Below are 24166 nucleotides of genomic sequence, written 5' to 3'. Positions count from 1 at the left end.
TTAGTCATCTGCCATGGAGGAATCAAAATGGAGCCAATGGTTAGTCCACAACAGTACAGAGAAGGTAAAGAAGCATGCGTTCCTCATTTCCTATTCTAATTCGGATGCATCGACATGGTCACATTGGAGTCAATGGAAGAAGCCATGCTCGGTGAGCAAATTGGGCGATAAATAGGCGGTGGATCAAAATGGCCACCGATTACTGAGCCCCATCTCCCTCCCTCCCTCCCTCCCCTTCGATCGATTCGCTTGTTTGTGGTGATGGAGAAGGTAGGAGACACGAGGAGCATGTCAAGGAGGCTTGTTGCTTTGGTCCTGTTGTTGCTTCTGCTTCCCACTACCTCCCGAGCCGCGTCGGAGTACAGGGAGGCCCTCGCCAAGAGCCTGCTCTACTTCGAGGCGCAGCGCTCCGGCCGCCTCCCCTACGACCACCGCGTCTCTTGGCGCGGTCACTCCGGCCTCACCGACGGTCTCGAACAAGGGGTCAGTGGCCACTCGTTCGGTGATGATGCTGATCTCGTGTTCGTCTTCTCAAGCTGCTGAATTGCTGCAGGTTGACTTGGTTGGAGGATACTACGACGCAGGGGACAATGTCAAGTTCGGGTTGCCGATGGCGTTCACCGTAACGATGCTGTCGTGGAGCGTGGTGGAGTACGGCGGCGATATCGCGGCGGCCGGAGAGCTGAAGCACGCGTTGGAGGCCATCAAATGGGGGACTGACTACTTCATCAAAGCCCACACGCATCCTAACGTTCTCTGGGCGCAGGTACGTATTGCGACACATCCGGTGACGACGACTTCCATCTCCATGGAGGCAAACCATGAACGAGTCAGTCGTCTTCTCGTTGGATTAGGTCGGGGACGGCGACACCGACCACAGCTGCTGGCAAAGGCCAGAGGACATGACGACCTCGAGACAAGCGCACAAGATCGACGAGGAGCACCCGGGGTCGGAGGTCGCAGGAGAGACGGCTGCGGCCATGGCGGCGGCGTCCATAGCGTTCAAGGAGACCAATCCACATTACTCTCACGTCTTACTACACCACGCTCAACAGGTCGGCTTCAGCACCGCTCGTGTGTGATGCCTCCACGACCAGCTTCTGATCGAAGAATCCTTCTTCTGGGGTTGCAGTTGTTCGAGTTCGGCGACAAGCACAGGGGGAGGTACGACGACAGCATCGGGGCGGCGAGGAGGTATTACCCGTCGGGGAGCGGCTACGGCGACGAGCTGCTGTGGGCGGCGCTGTGGCTCCACCGGGCCAGCGGGAGGGAGGAGTACTTGAATTACGTGCTGGACAACGCATACGACCTGAACGGTGCTACGTGGGCGATCTCTGAGTTCAGCTGGGACATCAAATATGCCGGTGTTCAGATTCTTGCTTCCAAAGTAAACCCTCCTCTCTCTTTCTTCTTGTGATGATGATGATCATTGATCCATTGATAGGAAATAACAACACTAATCACAATCAATTTGACTTGAACTCATAAATTCCTACAAGTTTGGCTATTGTTGACAAAACTACATTGCACCAACTAATTGGATTGTCGTCATGTTGTGGAAGAGAAGGGAAATAGGAATTTGGTCAACCAAAGCCTGAGGTGCAGTTTGACCTTAGACATGCAATGATGGGGTGCAGTTAGGTAGGGTATGGAACTTTGTGTTCTGTTCTGATGCACATAGTCTTTGATTACATCATGTTTGAAATTGGATCTGAGGATGGTCAAAACCATATCCCAATTCTCCAAGTTCTCTTGGCAAGATGACAAACCCTAGTTGCTTGTTTTCTGTTCTTGATGGAATGAGACATTTAAACGAACACTTTGTCACAGAGAAAGGAGCCCCAAATAGTTGTGTTCTTATCGATAATGATGGCTTCTAACTCTTAGTTGTGCTGTGGCTTTAATGCTACTACAGCTGTTGATGGAGGGAGGAAGAGATCTACGAGAGGAGCAAGTGAGCATATTGGAGCGGTACAGAGCAAAAGCACATCACTACTTGTGCTCTTGTCTCAGCATGAACGACGACGATAGCGGCAGCAACGTGGCCCGCACACCCGCCGGCCTCCTCTTCGTCCGCCGGTGGAACAACATGCAGTACGTGGCGGGTGCCGCGTTCCTCCTCGCCGTCTACTCCGACTACCTCGCTGACTCCGGGGAACTCCTCCACTGCCCGCGGGGCTCCTCCGGCTCCCAGGACCTTCTCTCGCTCGCCAAGTCCCAGGTGGACTACGTCCTGGGGTCCAACCCCAGGGGCATCAGCTACCTGGTGGGGCACGGTGGCAGGCACCCGAGGCGGGTGCACCACAGAGCCGCTTCGAGTGTGTCCTACAAGGTGGACCGGGCGTTCGTCGGCTGCACGCAGGGGTTCGACGAGTGGTACGGCCGGGGGGGCGATAACCCGAACGTTGTGGTGGGAGCGCTCGTCGGAGGCCCCGACGACAAGGACGAGTTCAGCGACGTGAGAGGGAACTACGTGCAGACGGAGGCATGCACGTACAACACGGCGCCCATGGTTGGAGTCCTTGCAAAGCTCAGTGCAAAGCTGGAAGAGCAGCAATGACTTGACTGTTGAGAGGAGCACAAATATTTCTTTTCTTCTTTGGTTCCTTAAAGAGAATAGAAGTTCAAATGTAAAGATAGAAGAAATATGATACTCGCTTTGATCCGACAACAAATATGAACGAGAGATACATATACTAATGCTACATAGTCTCACATGGAATATGAGGGCAATCAAAGTATGAACATTGGTGAGGCATCTCATGGGCAGGAAGATGAATGCAAGTGAGTGGATCAAAGAAGATTCCTCATTCGCATGTCAATCCAATTACCATTGAAATGAAAATAGTCAACGATGTGGAATATCTCAGGTCACAGTGGAGGACAATGCCATCAAAAGATCCAAGGAACAGTGTCCCACTCTCCACGGAGTAGTTGTGAGGGGATTGTGATGGATTTGACAGATCTGATCTTCGTATCCTCACACGATAGAAATTGAAATCCTGGATTTGATTCTTATATCACTTTCGTTTAAGAAGAGTTAGATCAACATCTCCCACTTAACGTTATGGCCTCTCGTGAATTGTTGTTGACCATGGAGGTCGATAGAAATATTCCGAATGATCTCCCGTGAACTATTATCAACGGGGATCGATATATCATAACCACCGTCACATCATTGCCTAGTAGAGGGTGATTCATCCTTTTTCATCCATATCAATGTCTATGGGGTGACTAGTTGATGGAGAAGGATTGATTATCAAAATATTTCCTATCAATCAAAGATGTTAATATCACAATCAACATGACAATTAGTTGACAGAGATTTGCCAAAAAAAAAAAAAACAAACAAACAAACAAAAGAACAAAAAGATCCCAACAAGCATATGATGTGTATCTCATTCAATATGAAGTGGCACCAATGAGCAACAAAACTTGGCTTGACAAAACTTGTCTGCTGCTTAAACAAGTTCATATAACAACAGGAACCAATCAAAAGTACTTGGCATATGCAGACATTTCTTTTAGATAAACAAAGCTTCTTACTTCAGTGGTTTGTATGTTCATCATGTCATGGAAGGCAAATAAAATTTAAAGCAGTCTAGCCCTAATCTTTGGGTCCAAGATTTTTACAAGCATGTCATAGTGGTGCAGATAATCATCGAGTTTTAGCAACTGCAATTGTCTTTAAATGGTAGGAACTGACATTGCTGCTATGCATCGAGTTATAGTTTCTGAATGACAACTGAATTAGCAAGGCCGGCTTCCTCGATCGTCTTGCTCGGATCATTGAGCTGCTTGGGTGGAAAACCAACCGTTTGTAGCTGGTAAGAACTTGGTGCCCCGGGCCTTGATGCATCGATGAAAGACCGTATATTTGCTACGGTGTGTTGGGTGTTGAAACGCGCAATCATCCTGGTCCCGTCCGCCAACCTCAGCTGCATGGTAGTAGATGGCTTAGATTCGTCAACGGCCAGGCCTGTGGACGATGAGGGAGTACTACTGGATGCTGTGGCAGTGTCAGCAAGCTCACTGCCAGAACTGTTTGAGGATCCACTTCCTAGCGTCCTACCTGCGCCCTGAAATGGAGCAAGGCGTCTCGCAGGTTCCTGCCAAAGAGAAATAATCAGGAATCCTGGGCTGCAAGAAAATAATGAGGTCAATCTGAAGGTTTACGTTACACATACAGGACAATTTTCTGCCCTCCTTACGAGATTGACATGTACCACGGACCTCCTATCTGCTGGCTCGAGCTCTTTTGGGCATTCAGACTTCATAATGCTCTGCACAAAAGCCACAAAGATTGCAACATCTTAAAATTGGATTAGGATATAGGAGAATAAGTCATCTAACTTTTCACTAAAGCAATCAAGCAACATTGATTTAGCAACAAGTTTATACTTGCTTAAATGAATGGATGCAGCAGATGCCTAAGAGAACCCATGAAGCAACTAAACACGAGAACTTGAAGATACAATAAATCAAGATAAGATAGATGGCAGTACCAAAATAAAGCAAAAATAAATTTGTTCCCTAAAAAGTTATAAAGAAAGTTTTCCTGAAGGATATGCTCATCTTTGTTTCCAGTAAACGAACTCAATAGATCTAAATTTAACGACACTGATGTGTACAATGGATAAACAAACTCTTCAACAAAGTTGATCTCCTATAAGAATCTATTAATTTAATCTTTACCAATGTGCAGGTCCAACTAATTGTGCCCACAAAAATTGACAACTTCAAGAACGGTAAGAGGGGACATGTCTGGTCATCTTGATGAGGACCAAGAGACCATGAAACTTCAAATTGGAGGCAAGAAGACATTTTACAAGAGATTGTAAATAAATTTTACCGCAAATTCCAAATGTATTTAAGTTGCATATCCAGAAAATCTAACTAGCACTCGAGCAACTAAAATTGAGGGCTTTACACCAGTTATAAATTTACATCATGAACAATAATACTATCAGACTATTGAAAAAAAGTAGTGGTATTCAGTTCACCAATAATCTGAACATGTTAAATATCAACAGAAGAAATAATAAACCATACTAGGGAAAGCCAAAACCAAGCCACTGCATAATCACAAACAATCCATAAGCACTGTGGTTCTGCTTGAAGGTGAATTCCCCAGAACAGTCGAATCCTTATTAGGTGAAATCTTCCTGCTATCTAATACAAGACAGCCAAAGAGATTGACATCGATGTAGCAAGAACATAAATCATGCTAGAACATATGTAAACTAAATCCACTCTAGGTCCAATAATTCATTGTCCAGTATATAAACTTTACATGGGTCATATCGTATTAACATGACTAACAAAACAAAATAGAATAAAAGTATGCATGATTGACAGAATGAACAGCAGAATTTCATTAACTTGGAATGAAGAATGTGAAAATCCAGTACCTAGAAAACTTATGCTGTGGAACATGAATGAGTTACAAATAATGTTACCTCTAAGAAGGCTGCATTTTCAGGATCATCAAACCTCCTCAATGGACCATCATTAACAGTAAATCCACATTATGACCATGTTTTGATGGATCTTGAACCAGCATCCCACTGCATAACTGACTATGTTATCGTCAAACTGAAAAAATCTCACGAGAAATAAAGCTACTATTTTTCTACCAAAAGTAATCTGTAATTCAGAGAGATGGACCTCATACAAGTTTACTTTTGTTCATAATACATGGTTAACTAGTGATTTTGCTAAAATGTTCACATGTGAAGAAATAAGAACATCATACCTATAATCATTTTTCACATACAACATAGTAAACGAAGTTAGCATTTAGCATAACAGAATTTCACATTTTGAAAGTTAGCTAACATATTAATATTTTGTAGCTTTATCCACTGTATAAACCATGCCACTGATCACTAACATGATCTTTGATGTAAAATGAAAGAAGATAAAAATTTTAAACTGGTTTCCAGATCTTAAACATCGAGAACATCAGTAATGCTCAAATGTATTTACCTTCTATCGTGTTCATATCACTTTAAACCATTATCCTTTATTCTATTCACAATTGAAATTTGAAACTATGCCTATTTGTTCCCATAATGTATGTATACTTTATTTTCCCTTTCCCAATAACTTCAACTTCACTCATCCATCTCGGTACAGTCATCTCAGCATCAATCTCATTGATACAAAATAAAATGGTCACAATTCCAACCTTATGGAAATTCAACCACCACAAAACTCAAAGCTAATTATTATGGGAATACATAGATAGCATCAGTAAACCTACAATTATTTCTGTTACAACAGCAATGCAATTATGTCTCTATAATCCAATAAATAGGTCTTAAGACTCATCAAATATGTCATGCAAAAATAAATCTGATTCGAACGAGGCACTAACTATCCTCTCTATTTGATACGAGGAATTATTTTCTCCAGCAATAGAATCAGCATCCAATTTAAGGGCGCGAACCAATCCACCACAGAGCGGAAAGTGGCTCTCCTGATCTCGAGAATTCCCACGGACCCTATCCAACTAATATGCTTCGGACATTAAAATAGACCTACTCTACCAGAAGTCTACCGGAGAATTCGCAGTGAATTAACAGGGGTCGGAAGGGAAGTGAAAGCAGCGGCGTGATCATCGATCGTATCACCACGATGAAGAAATCAAGGATCATGAGGGTGAGAGATCAACCTCTTCTCGCCGCCAGTGTAGTACTCCTGAGGCCCGTCGGAGTCGCTATCGGAGCCGTGGTCGGAGCTCCGATTCAGATCCGCGAGGGTCCGGATGGTCGGCCGGTTCCCTAACGGCTTCTTGTTGCCTCCCCTAGAACCCATCGCTGCAGGAAGAGGAGGACGACGCGGAGCGGGTCGCTGAAGGCGGAGAGGCGGTGGCAGTAGAAAGCACAGTTGGAGGCGTGCAATTGATCTTCTCCGTCTTTGTCGACGGCTTTAATGGGGGAGTTTGAGACGCCGACGATGGTTTCGAACTTGAAGTATCCACCGTCCCTTCTTGGTAGATCTAATATCCGACGGTGGAGAATCCCCGGCTCCGATTGCCATTTTGTTTACGTTGGGCGACCTCGTATCATTCGAGCAAGACTTTACTAACAATTTGCATCATACCAAAGGGCTTACCTTATTTTTAATGGATAGTTTAAGCAGGACCCACCGTGTGCCCCACATAAGGAACATTGCAGTGTGCCACATATAATTACCATTGCTTCCTCCATTATATATATATATAGACATTTAAAATCATGGAAAATTCAACAATGATTTAAATAAATATTATTGAGTTTCTTTTTTCCTTGATAATTTCCATTAAGGTCCAGACAAATTAAGCATAGAAGAGAAAATTTAGACAAGTAAAAAAATAATTTTTTTTTATTGATGATGGTGAGTGTTTCCCAAATTTGTGATAGATAACTAATAAAAACTATGAAATTAATGAATAACTGAAAAATGATTGACTAATTTTAGATTTGTTTGATTCAATGAATAATGGGAGGAATGATTTTGTCAAAGGTTAACCAATAGATCAACAAATCAGAACACGAATTTAATATTTTTAATTATATATATATATATATTTAATTATATATATATATATATATATATATATATATATATATATATATATATATATATATATATATATATATATATATATATATATATATATATATATATATATATATATATATATATATATATATATATATATATATATATATATATATATAGGGGTAAAATATACTATTATTAAACATTTTAAGCATAAATATTTCAAATAACTCCAAAAGAAAATAATGGTGGTTAAATTTAGAATTAATTTAACACAAAAAATATCTTGAGCCGTTGAGATCTCATCCAACGATCCTAATAAAAGGGTGATACGAACCGTGGCTTATAAATGACCACCACGCGTTTGCGTCCGTCTGCGGCCGGTCGCTCTTCGCATCTCCTCCTCAGCCCCGTCGCCTGTTTCCATGGCGTCTTCCACCCTTAAACGTTGGTTGAGGCCCGAGGTTTGAGTTCGATCTCTTGTGCTCTTCTCGATCATCTGATGCGGTTTCGCCTGTCGTGATGATGATGGTGGTGGTTGTATTAGGTCTACCCGCTGTTTGCGGCGGTCGGGGTGGCGGTGGGCATCTGCGGCTTCCAGCTTGTCCGCAACATCTGCATCAACCCGGAAGTGAGGTGGGTTTCCTTGTTCCTCCGCCCGATCTTTTCGATCAAAGATCGGGTTTCTCCTGATTTGACTACCTCTAAATCGATCCCCCTTTGCGCTTGTTCGTGTCGTGATCTGGATCCATCCAGTTCTTCTTCGTTCATCTTGTTCTATGTGGAACTTCTGACCGACAATTGCCCGACCCAAGTGTTGGTTCCTGATTGAGATCTGTCAGTTTGATGTCTTCCAAGGAAGAACAAAAGCTTTAATTTGAAAGACAGGATTGTACTTGGCCGAATTTTACACCTAATGTTTGATTTGAGATGGTTGATTAGATCGAAAACATCACCTAAGATTGGTGGGAAAGAGGTTTGGAGCATCAATTGATGTTTATGCACTTGCAATGGCTTACAAATTTAGGTGATTTCAGATGAGTTCGGTGTAAGGATTTCTCTTCTAGTTGGCTAAATCCTTTTAGATGTGGATTTGCCACAACCCACCTTGAAGCCATTAACTTGATAGGTCCAATGTAAGGATTTCTCTTCTGGTTGGCTAAATCCTTTCAGATGAGGATTTGTCACAACCCAACCTGAAGCTTAACTTGATAGGTCTAATTGAAGGATTTCTCTTCTGGTTAGCTAAATCCTTTTAGATGAGGATTTGCCACAACCCACCTTGAAGCCATTAACTTGATAGGTCCAATGTAAGGATTTCTCTTCTGGTTGGCTAAATCCTTTCAGATGAGGATTTGTCACAACCCAACCTGAAGCATTAACTTGATAGGTCTAATTGAAGGATTTCTCTTCTGGTTAGCTAAATCCTTTTAGATGAGGATTTGCCACAACCCACCTTGAAGCCATTAACTTGATAGGTCTAATGTAAGGATTTCTCTTCTGGTTGGCTAAATCCTTTTAGATGAGAGGATTTGTCACAACCCAACCTGAAGCATTAACTTGATAGGTCTAATGAAGGATTTCTCTTCTGGTTGGCTAAATCCTTTTAGATGAGGATTTCTATTCTGCCTAGAACTCTCAATTTCATATGCATATATGATGAGATCCATTCTTTGAGATTTTATTCGATAACCTAATGTGAAGTATTCTATTGAGTACTATGAAATTTTTAGCTGGCACGACTGATCTCGTTTGGGATTCTGATATGCATTTTGTTGTAATGCTATAAGGCTACCTTACGAATTTTCGTTGCATGCTTCCTATGTTACTTCCTTGCAGTCACCCTTCTAAGTTATCATTACATGCAAAAGTGCAAGAAAAAACTAGAGTGAACCATAAGAAGATCCTGATTTTTTTTTTTAACTTGATTGATCTGCATATATGAGGAATTATCTAAAGTCGTTGACCAATGGTCAAATATTCTAGTTGTGATGTGCCTAGTCTCTTATGGGCTTCTTATGTGCATTTTGCTTGTAAACCATATGCTACCTTGTCAAGTTTCCTGGCTTGCTTTCTCATGTTTACTTCAATCACGTCTCTAAATCATCATGCCTAGTCTCTTATGGGCTTCTTATGTGCATTTTGCTTGTAAACCATATGCTACCTTGTCAAGTTTCCTGGCTTGCTTTCTCATGTTTACTTCAATCACCTCTCTAAATCATCATGCCTAGTCTCTTATGGGCTTCTTATGTGCATTTTGCTTGTAAACCATATGCTACCTTGTCAAGTTTCCTGGTTTGCTTTCTCATGTTTACTTCAATCACCTCTCTAAATCATCATGACATGCACAAGTGCAAAGAAAAACTAGGGTGAAGCACAATAAGACCCATACATTCATCAGTTGATATTGTTACTAATTACTTAACCAGTTGGTGAGCATTCTAATTGGTGAAAATAACCTCGTCTTTTCTCGGGCTTCTACTAGTGCATTCTGTTTGTGGACGTTATGGCGTCAACAGTGAAGTGTTTTTTTTGTGATTTCCAGAGTTAGCAAGGAAGGCAGGGCTGCGGGAGTGCTGGATAACCATGCGGAGGGAGAGAAATATGCAGAGCATAGTCTCCGAAAATTCGTCCGGAACAAAAACCCAGAGATCATGCCAGCAATCAACAATTTCTTTACTAGGCCGGAAACAGAGTGAAGCATTTCAGGAGGATCAGCTCAAAGTGATAATAAAACCCTTGTTCGAAACCATGGATATTGGGTCATGTTTGTTTGAGATCGCACTGTGTTCTCAAAGACAGTGTGTGTCATTGATTTATAATATTCAGTAGTTTCTGATAACTTCAAAGCTTCAATTTGAAGCTTAAATTAGTATCCTAACATCCGAATGTTGGGAAGCCAAGATTGCAGTAATAATGGATGCCTTAAAATTGCTCAAGTCATCAAGAGTTCAGATTTTATTTTATGTTCTTCTGAATTTGTTATTTTGAGGCTTTATGGACTTTGCTAAGGCATCAATTCAGATATATCCAACTTACAATGCACAGTGCATTTTTAGATTGTTTTTTTACATCTGGAGCCATAATAGAAAAAGTCAACTTCATATGATAAGATACAGCTTCTACATGTCCAATAGAATTTTTCATATAAGCTTCCAGACTTCTAAAGATACACATGCATCAAGCTCCAAATAAGCTCCAACATATTTATCAAGCAGCACTAAAGAACCTTCATTCCACTGGATAGAAAAGGTAACATTGATGAAGATACAAAACCAACAGAGGGTGGCATGCTAGGGTAGAAAATGTGATAACAACAATGCTGTCCAATGATACAGCAATAGGGTTGGGCACAATCACAGAGCAGGGATGGAAGAATTAGGATGCACATCTAATGCTGGATAGGTTTTTGTTTGACAGATAAAAGGATAGAATGAAGTCAATGAACAGAGAGGGAAGAAAAGAATGAAAGAGGAACAGGATAAGCTTTTTGATAAAGATTAAACTATGTTCATTGTACCAGACAAACTCCCCTTCCTAACATGTCCCCTAAACCCTAAAGCTGAGAATTAATTGTGTATGCTGAGTAGATCTGACCCTTACATGATCTAAACTGCATCAACTGATTCTTCAATGTTTGATTAATCTCATCCTGGAGATCTTGATTCTTCCACTCCATGTCCCATGATGGAAATGTGACAATATGTGAATAAAGAACAATTTAGGGTTTCCTCGTGCATATATGACAGATGTACTATAGCACACAATAACACTAGAATTGGTGTCAAGAAAGATGCATGGTTTATTGTCAATTTGACTACAAAGCTTACCCTTGAGCAATTGCTAAACATTCATCACTTAACTCTTTCCTCAATATGCTGAACCTAAACATGAGCTCAATTCTAAACAGTAGAGAACTGACTGGAATCCATAAGGAATCAACAGCTACTTCATGGATTCCCCATACCTCGGCATATAGAGAAGAAGAAAGAAGAATACAGAGGAAGACAACTCAACCCTGTTGGAACAATAAGGAATCAACTGCTCCATGATTCTCAAAGAACAAAACAAAGAGAACAGGGTGGAAGAAATGTAGAAGAATCTGGAGGAAGAAGACAGGAAGACAACTCCCTGTTGAAATCAAAATCAATAAGGAATCAGCTGCTGCATGGATTCTCACACAGTATAAAGAGAACAGGAAAGAAGGATATGGAGTAGGAAGGTAGGACGACGACAACTGTTGCCAAACTGAAACCTTTCTTAAAAAATGAAAATAAAACTCACTAGTATAACCAATTCTTTCAAAGAAGAATACTCCCATTTAATTTGAGATCCCTTGTATGAATCAACCATTGAAACTGAAGACAACTCCCTGTTGAAATCAAAATCAATAAGGAATCAGCTGCTGCATGGATTCTCACAGAACAGTATAAAGAGAACAAAAAAGAAGGAATGTAGAAGGATATGGAGTAGGAAGGCAGGACGACGACAACTGTTGCCAAACTGAAACCTTATCTTAAAAAATGAAAATAAAACTCATTAGTACAGCCAATTCTTTCAAAGAAGAATGCTCCCATTTAATATGAGATCCCTTGTATGAATCAACCACTGACATGTCTAAATAACTGAAATTGTAGGACTCTGTCAAGAATGTAGGCCAATCAAATGAGAATTTTTTGGTGGAATACATTTCCTCGATGGTTGATTCCTACTAAGACACTATACCTATCATATGAATCTTACCAGTCTCACATTTTCAATAAAATTCTGAAGATGTCTAGAAATATGTATTTTTTGTGTTTTTGGAAAGCAGAACTAAATGGAAATTAATTAGACATAAACTTGGCTCAATAAATAGAATTAAGCTAGCTCACCATCTCTGAAGCCAAATGCATGTAAGAGGCGAAATACTGGAAACAGCTCGACAGATTCGTTCACAGCCTGAATGCGCCTCCGACTCCATCACTTTTCTTCACCTTTCGGAAGGCAATGTACACTATAACAGAAACATGCGGCTACGCTGCATGTACAAAAGCATTAGGAGATAGGAAGACCACTAGAAAAATCATTCACAGTACCAATGTAGGAACACAACCAATAAGTTCCTAGCATCATTTAGAAAAAAAAAAAAATGCAATGATGCAGTGTGACGGATGTGTTCCACAAATATATTAGTAGAAACCAATCTACAAAATAGAACTCAATAAAACAAATATCGAAATGATCTTCCCTGTATAAAATCAAAAGCAATTATAAGAGAATGTTCAAACTTCAACCTACAATGATTAGCAGATTGTAACAGTTTTTATACATGATAAAATCTATCTGTCCACACACATAGACACATCCATGTGAATGAAGCAGAGCATGTTAACTGCACTAAGCTGGCAAAATCAGTTCTTATAAGCCCAAACCCTATGCCCATATTCACATGGCTTTCCTTATGAGAAACTTCAACATATGCTCTATAACAATGAAAACACAATAGACCCATAGCTCCTTAAATGAGAATACTCACTAGAGAGAACGGAAGAAGTACTGTAAACTCTCACCCTAAGTTCTTGAACTCATGCTACAAGAACGAGAGAGGCGGAGAGTCGAGGGTGGCATTCCTCTCACGGTGCCCACCTCACCACCCACCGCAGGAGCATAATGCTTCCTGCACCCGGGGCACCGCCCGTCTACCTCAAGAATCCGCTTGTGGCAGAACAGGCAGAGGCGGAAGCCACAGTTACAGGGGAGGAAGCTCGAGTCAGTCGGGTCAAGGTCCTCGTAGCAGATGGGGCATGAAGATGGTTTGGAGAGGATGCCATGCTGAGCCCACCCAGCTGCGGCGTAGTGCCGCTCCATGCTGGCAGGGAAACTCCGCTGCTTCAAGAGGTTGGGCAGGCTCCGTGGGCGGAAAGCATCATCTGGCCTCCAAGCCCTGTGCACCGCTTGCTTAGCATCCGGCTTTTCCAAGCCCTCACCGCGATCCTTGATCGTGTTGCCGGGTGCTGCGGTAGATTCCGGGATGGTTGCTACGGGGTTCGGGTTGGGTTCATCGGCAGACAGAGCATCAGCAAAGGCCTCCCAATCCTCCACTTCCCCTTTATCTTCTCGTCTCTCCTCGGAATCATCTTCCTCCACTTCGGCATCGCTGATGCTTCTCGAGGAGGAGCCAAAGCTGCTCCCGCTACTAATACTATTGTTAGGGCATCCGGGAAGAGGGCTGCGGTGAGTCGGAGAACCTTCCTCGCTGCCGTGAAAGCTCGATCCATCAAGCCCCACCTCATCCCGATGCTCCTCCTCCTCCTCCTCTTCCTTCGGCCTGCGACCTAACTCCTTCGAGAGCGTCGGATGAGGGAGAGGAGGAGAATCAGAAGGTGCCCTGCTCCGCACCACGCAATCCTTGCTCTTCACTGCAGATCAACAGGAAAGCTACAACAAAATCAAATTTTGACACCAAAAGACCAAAAAATAAAACCCCAAAAGAGAGATCCTTCGATCTCCGAAGGAACTAAACTCAATCCACTCGTTCCCCCCAAAACCCGCTACCGAATCCCTAGCGGCAAACGAATCGGACGGGCACCTTGCGACAGCCACTGCTCGCGCCTCGCATCGAGCTTGCACTGCTTCAATTTCGCGGACCTGTTGGTCTGATCAGCAGAACAAACGGATGAGGCATGCAATTGGCATCGAATCGCACGAATCGATGAGGAGGAAGAATAACCAGTACCCTCTTTCTCCTGCCGATGTCGCGCGACATAGCGGCGTGGGAGCCGTCATCTGAATCCATCTTTCACCCACAAGAAGCTCCTCTCTGTCTCTCGGGGATAGAAGACGGAAACAAAGAGTGTGGATGAGGAGAGGACGAAGGAACGCAGAACGAAGCAAACCGGATAACAACAATGCAAATCGGCATTCTTTCGTTACGACAGCTTAATTGAGGTCCAGACGTGACCAAATGTACAAAATCACCCCTGTAAGGATTAGGATATTACTACTGCCGCATGGTCAGTCCAATAAGTTCGACCGACTCCAACCGCTACCCGTCCGAAGACTGGAAGCTCAAAATGGAGCCCACGAAGGACATGACAAAAGGAGGGTCTTGGCGTACGTTTTAAGGTAAGTATCGATTTCCCTTTGAATACGAGATAAGTAGGATGGAAATGGGTCGGATTCTGAGCGTGATGTTCCTGGAATCTAAACCCGAATCCGATAACAAACAGTAGGGTTAATGGAGTATGGATCAATGTCTCAGATCCGATCGAATGGCTTAACGGATCAAGAAGCGGGGGTCATCACTCGTGTTACCGGGTCAGGTTCGGATCGGGTAGAGCGGGCTATGGGTGCATTGACACTTGTAGGGGCAGTAGTGGCGAGGAGTACACTGTACTGTTTCTTCTATTTATTTTGTTTTGTATTATAGCATGTTTGTGGTAGGTATAATTTTAGATGGTTGGATGACCTGCAAAAAGATGATGTTTAGATGCTTCAAATATATATTTTAGGAACAGATATGGAATTTATTTAGAATTTCCTAAGATAGTAAAAGAAAACAGGAAATGGAAGTTGCCAAACTAATTAGGAATTTTTGTTTTTATAAACAAAAACATCTCTCCATGCTTTGAAGTGAAAGTGAAACAACTTGTCACAGTGAATTAAGCATGCAGCATTTACAATTCTTTCTTGTCCACTTCAAAGGCATTCAAAGCAACTGTTTCATTTTATGTAAATGATATTTTCTGCAATAAAAATGGCATTTTTTGTGTGAGGAAAACATATGTGTTGTGTGTTCTAAAACTCAAACACTACAACTGTTTATATTGTACTGATAGCAATAAACTAAAGAAGGGAGAGTGAATCTACTTACATGGAACACTTAACAAGGACAGCTTCAACTGGAACTCCATCAAGAAAACATAAGCTCAACTCTCTGCTATCAAGAATTTATTGCAGCATGAAAAAGGGTGAGCAGGAAAGTTTGAATCATATTAAACTGGAAAACAACTCTGCTATCAAGAATACAGTTGCATTGTAACCTTGTCACATGAATGACAGGAAGCTAGTTGTGAAGTTCTTTCACGAGCTGTCCTATCTGCATTTAGAAATCATGTCTCCTTTTCTAGAATTAATTTATAAAAAACTGTTGTAAAGCAACACTTATTTTCAATCTACAGAGATGCTAATATGCAATTCAACAGCATGGAAGATAGCATAAAAAGTTGGAATTTTGCAGAATTGCAATTTGTGTAAATGTTCATAATGGTATAGCCACCAAAGAATCATCTTCAAGATGATCTTTAACCAACCGATACAATATGTGCCGGACAGCGGGGACTAGGAAAGCCTGGATGAGAATAATATATATCTCAAAATGGAAGATGGTACATCATAAATAACTAAAAAGAGGAAAAAACAAGGACTGAACTCTGCTGAGATTATCATGGAATATATCATTAACTGTAGCACTGTCTAGTTTTCTTATAATTCTTCTATTTTGCTGCAGCCCTTTTCTATGTTTACATTACAGCTGCCAACATGGTGGAACAGAGATGCATGCTTTGATGTGTTCAAATGTGGAACAAGTTGGAACCTGAGCAGCAATGAAGCAGTCCTGAAAATACTGCAGTGTAAAACTTCCTTCTGGACTCCAGAAATGCACTTTGCATGCGATAAAGCAGTAGATCCATCACCATCTCCTCTCAGACAAGGAAATGAGCTGAAAATAAAAGAGTAGAAAATTAAGCTCCTGAGAATTTTAGATATAATTTGCAATCCAGCAGAGCCTCTCAAAAGAGCCACCCATGTGGAAATGCTGGACCTATAAATGTCACTAGTATTGAAGTTATACTTCTGTTGTTACAGGAATATAACAAGAATTAGAAATTGTTTTGAAGTATAGGATGAGCATGGACCTTTAGATTCATGTGTTTTCCCTTGTTTCATTAGTAATGAGAAAAGAAATAACAAAGCAGTAAATATTTTATTCAAGATTTGAAATCTCAGTGCAGTGCTGATATTGATCAACAGGCAGACCAGTACAGATCATTGTATGACTGGAGGAAAAGATGAGACAGAGGAAGAAATGGAGGAAGATGAGGAAGAGACAACATAGTGACAGAACAAGGTGAATGTTGAAGTTGCGATGTGGAAGGCAGAGGAAAAAGAAAGGAGCAGGGAAGTTGTTGAAACCTGTCAACTATTGCTTTTAGCCATCCATAATTTAAGAAGTAAAAGAATTTTCCCTATTTTAAATTGAATCAGACACGTGTCAATCCCCTATCAGACCAAAAAATAATGGGTGAAATGCCCAATATTTAGAACATTAATTTGATCAACCTTGATATCTGTTAGGACCTAGGATGCTACCAATTATGAAGACCTAGATCCATCTACTTACTCTGGAGCGCCTATACTGCTTTTTCCTCTTTTCTCAGACAAAAAAGTTTACATAGCAGAGAATAAACCAAGGTAAATGTGCATAATTACTAATTCACAAACAGTTTAGGTCAAGGATTCAAATTGCAGTCTGATACCAGTTTCAGTAACTGGTCGAACTAATATGATATTGATATTATTGGGTGGTGAACAGACTCATACTATTTGATATCCATTGAACAAAATAATGAAATAAGAAATATTGAACGGGACTAATCTATATGGTCCAATATCGATCCTTGGTCCAATTGACAAACACCGATTTGACTGACACAGTGCAAAATGGAATTCTTGAGACAGAGATAGCCTTAAATAAATAAAGCGATAGAAACTCAATTGAAATGATATGAAGATGCTCAAAAAGAGATAGAAATACAAAGATTAAATAAGGTGAGTTAAAATTAATGAGAGCAGAAAGAGAAACCTAAGAGAACTTTAGTGGCAACAATAATAAGATATTTGATCACTCTTAATTTAACTAGGGATGCTTTCCTACACAAAGCTTAATGAGATTCATGTAGCCTAAAAAAAAAACCCTAACCAGTTATGGTGATAGATAAAAGGATATTTAAAAAATGTCCACTAATAACCAAGACACATTCCTCTAGTAGTTATTGCCTGTGACAGTTCATTTGTTCCTCCTTTTTCCCTTATCATACGTTCATAAATCCTGCCTCTTACCTTACGATTGGGATTTATTCTAAAACTAAGTGTTGAGTGTGCCAAGTGTCCTAATCACAAAAATATCCTACTTGGTTGTTGCCAACTCTTTTCTTACAATACTGAAAAAAGTTAGATACTTGCATGGTTAAATATTTTAAGGGTACAAGTTTCTTCTCATAGTAAATAATTGATTTGACTAGATTTCATGGAAATGATCAATTTATGAAAAAGACATGAAGTGGGAGGTTTTGCTCAAACAGAGATGCATTTGTTCATTCAAGACACATGCATACAAGAAACTTTGACCAGAATGGAGTTAAGTTATTTAATATAACAACATTGAGGGCCATACTAGAGGAAGTCCATCATAGTAGCTAAAAAAATATGCTTTTAGTTGATGGGTACATATACAGGTTACTATGAACTTGGAAAAGAAAAGCATTGGTAAAAGATCAAAGCATCAAACTATTTGGAGAGAATCTTCAATAGTTATGATGTCTTTCCACAAAAGCCAGCCTATTTTAAGCAAAGGTATTGAGTGCTAAGGACTATGCATAAAGTATTGCACAATCTTAACAGAATAGTTTAATTAAGGCACAAGCCACAAGTTTTCTATTCGGCTGGTTCTAATTAAGTGAATTTAAAATGCCGACTATCAAGTTTCTAGTTTCTAGTCGCAACAACTAGGCTAAATTATTTTGGATAATCATAAATAATCCCATGGAAAGGCTTACTTAAGGTGCCTGCATATACTCCCAAGGAACATCAAATCTCAAAGTCAATTTTGTTCTCTATCATTCCAATCTGTGGGTAGAAATTAATGAGTAAAAGATGACATTTATCTATATATATGCATGTATAAATTTATTTGAATACCTACAGAATCCAATTGAAATTTGATTCATCATTAGTGGCATAATATAATATAGAGTTCCCTATGCCTAGATTTAATTCTTCACTAGTATCTTTTCCATAGACACTGTAAAGCCTGTAGAAATGCAAAATTTTAGGTGAAAGGCGAATGTAACACTTAGCCATGACAGACAGAAACATGGTTGAAGGGCAGTAAGCCTAATGCAATGTTTACTAACTGAACATGGTTGGCTTGCCATTTGGCTTGTTTGCAAGACATATGAGCTTACGTTGAAATAGTGTGTTGTTTGCTAACTCTTGCATACAGCTTGTTAAGAAAAACTCACCTTCTTTAAGATCTTGCAAGTCCACCTTTGCTTACTATAGATGTTACATAACATCATGGTGTTAAAAATCAAGTGTACTGGTAGGTACAGACCAGTATTTAACATTCTAACAGTGAATTGGTACGTGGACCACAAATTTTTGTCTGGTACCATTTCATACCAGGCTTACAGCTTGATATAATCAGCGTCTCAGATGTAACATCCTCTTTTTCCAATCGAAACAGGGTGTATCAAATTGTAAGCCTACCATTAGGTTTCCTTTTTCTTTTATTCTTTCGATAGCTTGACAGCTGCCTTTTCTTTTTCATTTCTTTTCCCTTTCTTTTTCTCGTTGCACATTCTCTTTCTTTCTCTCATGCATCATATCTCTCTCCCCTCCGCCTCTTCCTCCCCACCAATTTGCCACTGCTGCCTCCAACTCGTCACTCGCCACTTTCTCCTCCTTGTAAGGGTTGCCACCACCACCACTTTCTCCTCCTTGTAAGGGTCGCTGCCTCCTCTCCAGCATAAGGTACGCCTCTCTCCCCCCTTGTCTTCCTCTACTTTATCTTCTTCTCATGTTCCTCTTGCTCCTCTACCTCCTCTTCTGTTGGGCTTGTGATATACCAACCTGTACCAAGAATTGTTATGATGAGATAAACTGGTACCATACTAGTCCAGCCACCAACTAGTATCGACACTGGCTCAAGATTTAAACCTTGCATAATATAGCTTGAGTCTTTTGGAGGGACATCATATCCTATTGTTGTTGTATAAAACTCGAGCTCTCTAATTTTAGCCATTTATTTTTATCTAAAAATTGAGATAACATAGTAGTATATATAATATGAGATATGATTTGAAACCCTAAGACTTCTCTGGTACTTGGCCATAGTTCTCTCTCTCTTTAGCCTTCTCTATCATGCCTTGTAATCGCACTTCTCTTCACATTGTAGCCACCATGCCATACCATCTTCATCTTCCATCTCAATGCCCATGCATGCACCTCTTCTCACCCTTGTGTCCTTGGATTCTGTTCTAGCTACCTCCATAAAACATCAACCATTTCTTCAATCTCCGAAATAGATGAACTAGGCCTGATGATTTTGGTGAAGCTGAGTGTGAACTTTGGAGGATCAAGCACTTTTCGAGCTTGGTCTAACAGAAACATCATGTTTGTTTGACTCACCTGAACATGATCCCCCTATCAGGTCATTTTCAGCTTTGTTTACACCAGTACATGAAATTGTCATGGCACCTCTAGTCATAATGCATTCACCTACGTAACTAGATGCGAAAAGAAAAGATTAGTACAGACCATGTCAGAACTTCAATTATTTGAGGAAGTTATCCTTGACATCAATGAATGGTGCAAAGGAAAAGTAAACCAACAATGCAATCAAGAATTATGCTCGATAAAGTCACATCACATGTCTTTCCTTTCAAACTCCAATATCAATTCTTTGAAATTAATCAATTAGAATAGAATACCTATGTAGGCCCTCATATTCTTAGTCTTGAAGGACCAATAGGCACAGTGATGAAGTACCTCCCAATAATTATTAATCATGTAAGATGTAATTTAGAGAAGCTAACTACTGCATTATCTCTTGAAGCTTTTCCCCATTGTTTATTTATATAGACATGTTAGAAATGATTATGCTAACAGATCTAACTAATAAGAACTTTCTAACAGGTCAATACATGGTCACTTAAAGATAAATGATGTCATAAGTCCAGTTGCATAGTCTTTTGAACACTAAGGTTCCTGTTATCCATGTAGACACTGCATTTGTGAAACAGGGAGGAGGTAACTTCACTAACCTGTCGAGCAACCTGTGCCAGTCTCCTACTCTCTCTGGATGATTCCACTAGTAAGCTAGATTTCTGAGGGTCCAGCACAGCATTATCTTTCTCCACTGTTTGCTTGGACATGCTTCCCTCTAAAGATGTAGAGTCAACTTTGCTATCTATAGAAACCCTCTTCCGCTTCCTCTGAAAGGTATATTTGAGGATTTTGTCACTTCGATCTTCAGCAGCAGGTCCACATGGCTTGCAAGGTTCATCTTTAGAATCATCGTGACCCTCTTTTGTTATAGAAGTACCTAAATCTTCTGCTAATTTATCATCTGCTTTTGACAACATTATCTCATGTAGCAGTGTGCCATTTTTAACAGCATCTGAAACTGCATCATCAATCACCTCACTTGTACCTAGTACCAAAGATTCCTTTAGACTATTTTCTTGAAAAGTGGCTCCACTACCAGAAGTATGGCTTCCACCAGTATGATCTTCACAAGTATTGCATAGTTTCAGAACAGATCTCCTTGTCATTATTCTATTGCCATCTAAAAGCCCTGAGATTCTATGATTGGAAAATTTGTTCAACTTAGTCTTTTGATCTTTTGTTGTTTCCTGATTTTCTCCAGACATCTGAGGTGAACAAGAATCCAGTGTCTTTAGAGGTGCTTCACCGCTAGCCCTCTGTGAATTACCAGCAGATCTATCCTTGTCATTTTCTCCAACCTTGGAATGATTACTACCTAGCAATCCATAATGTTGCATGTCATGATAAGTAATACATTTAGCAGGCCTCATGCGTTTTTGACGCCGCATCTTTCTTCTTACTATTTTTTCTGCCATACCAAAATCTATGGCCCAGGGCCCTTCAGCTTTTTTATTCTCGCACATGTTTGTTTCATTCTTTATGTTTGACATATGGTCATTGGTCGCCATAGAAAACTTAGAATGACTACTCTCCAGGGATCTACAATGTCGCATGTCATGATAACCACATTCTGTAGACTTCATAATATGCTTTTTACAATGCACTCTTCGTTTCCTACGACACACTGGTTTTTTCACCATAGCAAAATCTTTGGTGTGAGACCTTTCAGGTTTTCCATTCTCACACATCATTGTTTCACTCTTTATGTCTGAGACCTGGTCATGGATTTGTGTAGAGAACTCTTTCCCAGATACTTGATTCCGCTCAAAAGCTCGAATCCTCTGGGTGCATCCGTTTCGATAAAGCTCTGGCTCTTTGTTGCTCAGTATTATTGATGCCAAGTCAGGGTTGCCAGCGTAATTATCCACTGCAATCAAATTATTCAAAGGTTCATCTTGTGTCACGCCTTTGGTGAAGCAGCAGTCAGAATTCGGTACACTTTTGGCTCCTCTTTTAGAGTACAGGTGTGAGTCAGAATTATGTATGTTTTCTTTACAATTATATTTCTCAGAAGTGGCATTGTGACCTGTGCTTTTCCCATCGGGAAACTCAGCTTGAATATCCATCCTTTGATCCAATTCAGAATTCAATCTCTTCAGTTCAGATCTAAGAAAATTTATTGTACCCTTTGCTTCACCGAGTTGAACTTCAAGTTTTTGAATTTTCCTTACCTGAGATAGATTGGACTTTTCCAATTCATTAATCTGTAAAACCAACATTCATTGTAAGAAATTTCTTCAAAACCTATCTAAATTATAAGCCAAAAGGTAATAAGGACCTTAACCAAAGCCAAAAGCAATTTACTATGTAGCATTCTACAACAAACTAAACTTTAAAAAAAAGTACCACCAGCAGAAGTATTAAGGACCTTAACCAAATCAACTTCCACAAAGCAAGTTAATAAGTGCCATATCCTCTAAAGTTGTTCCACTATTGTATATCATCATAAGTGCAACAAAAAAACAAAAACCAACCTCTAGGGAGTATCTGTTGCAACAAAGAACATATTCATGAAAATAGTTATAAGATAGAAACAAGTAGCACAGTATATACTATATAGGCAAAATGATTAATGTATGAATTATATTCCTGAAAAAATTAATAAACAATATAAATTGGTTATTTTGGTCCCCAAAGCTATGTCCAAAACTTATGTAACTTCAACTGCCTGATAATGTCTTCCACTTGGAAGGAATTAAAAAAAATGAAATGAGATTGCTTTGAATCTCATGGTGGCAATATGACATCTGATCTCCAGATCCAAAAAACATGAATATATTTGCTTTCATGAAGAAAATTTAATACATAGTTACTACTCCATGTTACACAAAACTGATGTGTGGCTGTCAAAGCATTGTAGAATCACCATTTTGTAAAATTAAGCATGAATGTCACAGTTAGCAGATTTTTCATGTTTGCAGCATATTATGGGCTTACAAAGTTTCCTAAACATTAGGATATATGATGATGTAGCAGGATGGAGACAGTCAAATCTTCTAATCTGAAAAACGAGACATATATCTGGTGATAAAGATAGAGAATACTAGAGAAAATAAAACAGCTGATGTGACTGGACATGGCTAAGCAATACTTCGTTTCATTAGAAAGTAGAAGCAATGGCAACCGCATTTATAGCTTAGGCAGAAACTATTAATCCAGCAAACAGCATGCCCTAACATGACAGTTGGGGCCTAACAACCAAACTTAAGGAGCTCATCTTGACTAAGCAAGCATATCAAGGTGCATACTGGATATCGAGAAGAGAAATCCCCCCTAAAAGCGATCTTTTGCCATAAAGAGAACTGAACGGATGTTGAAGAATGTGAAATAGGAGATAGAGCCATCACCTTGGAGTCCATGATGGACTTCAATCGGAGAAGCATGTCCAGTGACTCTTCCCTGGCGAGCGACAGACTCTGCTGCAGCTGGAGCACCCTCCGCTCGGAGGCCAGAATCCGAACCGCCGACTCCTTCGCCGTGTTCAAGATAACATCCGCAAATGCCCGCTTCAGCGCCGCCATTCTCTGAACGATTCCTCCACAAAGAACACGAAACACCACACAAACAAGATCAGCAAATGACGGCCAAATATCCAAAAGGCAAAACATAGGCAAGATTGGACGAGACAAGAAAGGGCTCTTTTGCTCATGATTTGGGTCTTGGGAGCGTACCTCGGCATCCTCGGCCATCGAAAGCGGTTGGCGGTTGAGAGAGGCGGCCGAGAGAAAGAGGGGGGAAGGAGGAGGCGGCGGCGGAAAGGAGTGGTTTCGTTCGGCAGCGGGTTTCTTTCCCCCCCGTCCGCTCCCCCCCCCCAACCTTTCAGCTGTGTCTGTTATGACACGGAACGGGCAACCACAATCCGCGTTTATGCTTTTGCCCCGCCGTTCCCTTGCCCGCGACAGGATTCAGCTTTCTTTAGTGACGAATATCCCCGGACCCACCTTGGAACGATGGGTCCCGCTATAGAGAGCTTCGTCATCGGTCAACAAACCTGTCGCCTGATCACGTCAAAACCAGGCGTCGTCTCGTGGTCGTCGGTCCCTAACAGGGCGCCTCGTGCTTCTCTGTTGAATTCCCGGCAGGGTACAGACAATTTTCACTCGAGACGTTCGTGGAGCCCACAGTG

At 40.7% G+C, this 24166-nt stretch overlaps 5 protein-coding genes across 12 annotated transcripts; 2 read left to right on the top strand and 3 right to left on the bottom strand.

Annotated features, from left to right (window-relative positions):
• Window positions 1-9: 9 nt before the first annotated feature.
• On the top strand, window positions 10-2794 carry LOC135633395 (endoglucanase 7-like). Of its 2 annotated transcripts, XM_065142812.1 has the most exons (5): window positions 23-483; window positions 554-766; window positions 855-1055; window positions 1133-1387; window positions 1916-2794. In XM_065142812.1, the coding sequence occupies exons 1-5, from the start codon at window positions 262-264 to the stop codon at window positions 2558-2560; spliced, it is 1536 nt and encodes a 511-aa protein (XP_064998884.1). In that variant the 5' UTR covers window positions 23-261; the 3' UTR covers window positions 2561-2794. The 2 variants fall into 2 exon arrangements, with proteins under 2 accessions (XP_064998878.1, XP_064998884.1); XM_065142806.1 differs by having other exon boundaries at window positions 10-483; window positions 554-1387; window positions 1916-2746.
• Window positions 2795-3494: 700 nt separating this feature from the next.
• LOC135639047 (plant UBX domain-containing protein 3-like) lies at window positions 3495-7158 on the bottom strand. The gene is made up of 4 exons (XM_065152769.1): window positions 6677-7158; window positions 5460-5529; window positions 4188-4283; window positions 3495-4109 (listed from the first exon to the last, which is right to left on the bottom strand). Exons 1-4 carry the CDS (start codon window positions 6817-6819, stop codon window positions 3726-3728), a joined length of 693 nt encoding a protein of 230 aa, XP_065008841.1. The 5' UTR covers window positions 6820-7158; the 3' UTR covers window positions 3495-3725.
• A 753-nt stretch (window positions 7159-7911) lies between these two features.
• LOC135633442 (uncharacterized) lies at window positions 7912-10487 on the top strand. Its single transcript, XM_065142894.1, has 3 exons — window positions 7912-8012; window positions 8096-8184; window positions 10094-10487. Exons 1-3 carry the CDS (start codon window positions 7974-7976, stop codon window positions 10245-10247), a joined length of 282 nt encoding a protein of 93 aa, XP_064998966.1. The 5' UTR covers window positions 7912-7973; the 3' UTR covers window positions 10248-10487.
• On the bottom strand, window positions 8092-14456 carry LOC103979993 (uncharacterized). 4 transcript variants are annotated; one of them, XR_010495001.1, is made up of 5 exons: window positions 14267-14456; window positions 14120-14186; window positions 13101-13949; window positions 12423-12568; window positions 8092-8372 (listed from the first exon to the last, which is right to left on the bottom strand). XR_010495001.1 is itself a non-coding variant. In XM_009396273.3 (4 exons), exons 1-3 carry the CDS (start codon window positions 14324-14326, stop codon window positions 13102-13104), a joined length of 975 nt encoding a protein of 324 aa, XP_009394548.2. In that variant the 5' UTR covers window positions 14327-14456; the 3' UTR covers window positions 10635-12568; window position 13101. The 4 variants fall into 4 exon arrangements, 2 of the variants coding, with proteins under 2 accessions (XP_009394548.2, XP_018678853.2); XR_001977117.2 differs by lacking the exon at window positions 8092-8372 and adding an exon at window positions 10635-11920; XM_009396273.3 differs by lacking the exon at window positions 8092-8372 and having other exon boundaries at window positions 10635-12568.
• Window positions 14457-15743: 1287 nt separating this feature from the next.
• LOC135633382 (uncharacterized) lies at window positions 15744-23860 on the bottom strand. 4 transcript variants are annotated; one of them, XM_065142780.1, is made up of 4 exons: window positions 23712-23860; window positions 23388-23564; window positions 20637-22244; window positions 15744-16252 (listed from the first exon to the last, which is right to left on the bottom strand). In XM_065142780.1, the coding sequence occupies exons 1-4, from the start codon at window positions 23727-23729 to the stop codon at window positions 16223-16225; spliced, it is 1833 nt and encodes a 610-aa protein (XP_064998852.1). In that variant the 5' UTR covers window positions 23730-23860; the 3' UTR covers window positions 15744-16222. The 4 variants fall into 4 exon arrangements, with proteins under 4 accessions (XP_064998852.1, XP_064998862.1, XP_064998869.1 ...); XM_065142790.1 differs by lacking the exon at window positions 15744-16252 and adding an exon at window positions 18471-19443 and having other exon boundaries at window positions 23388-23575; window positions 23712-23857; XM_065142797.1 differs by lacking the exon at window positions 15744-16252 and adding an exon at window positions 18475-19443 and having other exon boundaries at window positions 20637-22211.
• Window positions 23861-24166: the final 306 nt, after the last annotated feature.

This window comes from Musa acuminata, chromosome BXJ1-3, assembly GCF_036884655.1.
Source record: "Musa acuminata AAA Group cultivar baxijiao chromosome BXJ1-3, Cavendish_Baxijiao_AAA, whole genome shotgun sequence".
NCBI classification, from domain to species: Eukaryota; Viridiplantae; Streptophyta; class Magnoliopsida; order Zingiberales; family Musaceae; genus Musa; species Musa acuminata.
The sequence above is the reverse complement of the archived record's forward strand: the minus strand, read 5'-3'. Positions and strand labels throughout refer to the sequence as shown.

Excerpts from the sequence above, each read along its gene's own strand:
- LOC135633382 (XM_065142774.1), bottom strand. Across the intron at positions 22,245-23,387 it reads AGTCCATCATGGACTCCAAG|ATTAATGAATTGGAAAAGTC; the intron begins GTGATGGCTCTA and ends TTGGTTTTACAG. Across the intron at positions 19,444-20,636 it reads TGGCACAGGTTGCTCGACAG|GTTGGTATATCACAAGCCCA; the intron begins GTTAGTGAAGTT and ends TTCTTGGTACAG.
- LOC135639047 (XM_065152769.1), bottom strand. The coding sequence starts at position 6,819 with ATGGGTTCTAGGGGAGGCAACAAGAAGCCGTTAGGGAACCGGCCGACC. Across the intron at positions 5,530-6,676 it reads TACACTGGCGGCGAGAAGAG|ATGTGGATTTACTGTTAATG; the intron begins GTTGATCTCTCA and ends AACATGGTCATA. Across the intron at positions 4,110-4,187 it reads GGAGGGCAGAAAATTGTCCT|GAACCTGCGAGACGCCTTGC; the intron begins GTATGTGTAACG and ends TCTCTTTGGCAG.
- LOC135633395 (XM_065142806.1), top strand. The coding sequence starts at position 262 with ATGGAGAAGGTAGGAGACACGAGGAGCATGTCAAGGAGGCTTGTTGCT. Across the intron at positions 484-553 it reads CCGACGGTCTCGAACAAGGG|GTTGACTTGGTTGGAGGATA; the intron begins GTCAGTGGCCAC and ends GAATTGCTGCAG. Across the intron at positions 1,388-1,915 it reads TTCAGATTCTTGCTTCCAAA|CTGTTGATGGAGGGAGGAAG; the intron begins GTAAACCCTCCT and ends ATGCTACTACAG.
- LOC135633442 (XM_065142894.1), top strand. The coding sequence starts at position 7,974 with ATGGCGTCTTCCACCCTTAAACGTTGGTTGAGGCCCGAG. Across the intron at positions 8,013-8,095 it reads AACGTTGGTTGAGGCCCGAG|GTCTACCCGCTGTTTGCGGC; the intron begins GTTTGAGTTCGA and ends TGGTTGTATTAG. Across the intron at positions 8,185-10,093 it reads TGCATCAACCCGGAAGTGAG|AGTTAGCAAGGAAGGCAGGG; the intron begins GTGGGTTTCCTT and ends TGTGATTTCCAG.
- LOC103979993 (XM_009396273.3), bottom strand. The coding sequence starts at position 14,326 with ATGGATTCAGATGACGGCTCCCACGCCGCTATGTCGCGCGACATCGGC. Across the intron at positions 14,187-14,266 it reads ACATCGGCAGGAGAAAGAGG|ACCAACAGGTCCGCGAAATT; the intron begins GTACTGGTTATT and ends TCTGCTGATCAG. Across the intron at positions 13,950-14,119 it reads CGAGCAGTGGCTGTCGCAAG|TGAAGAGCAAGGATTGCGTG; the intron begins GTGCCCGTCCGA and ends GTTGATCTGCAG.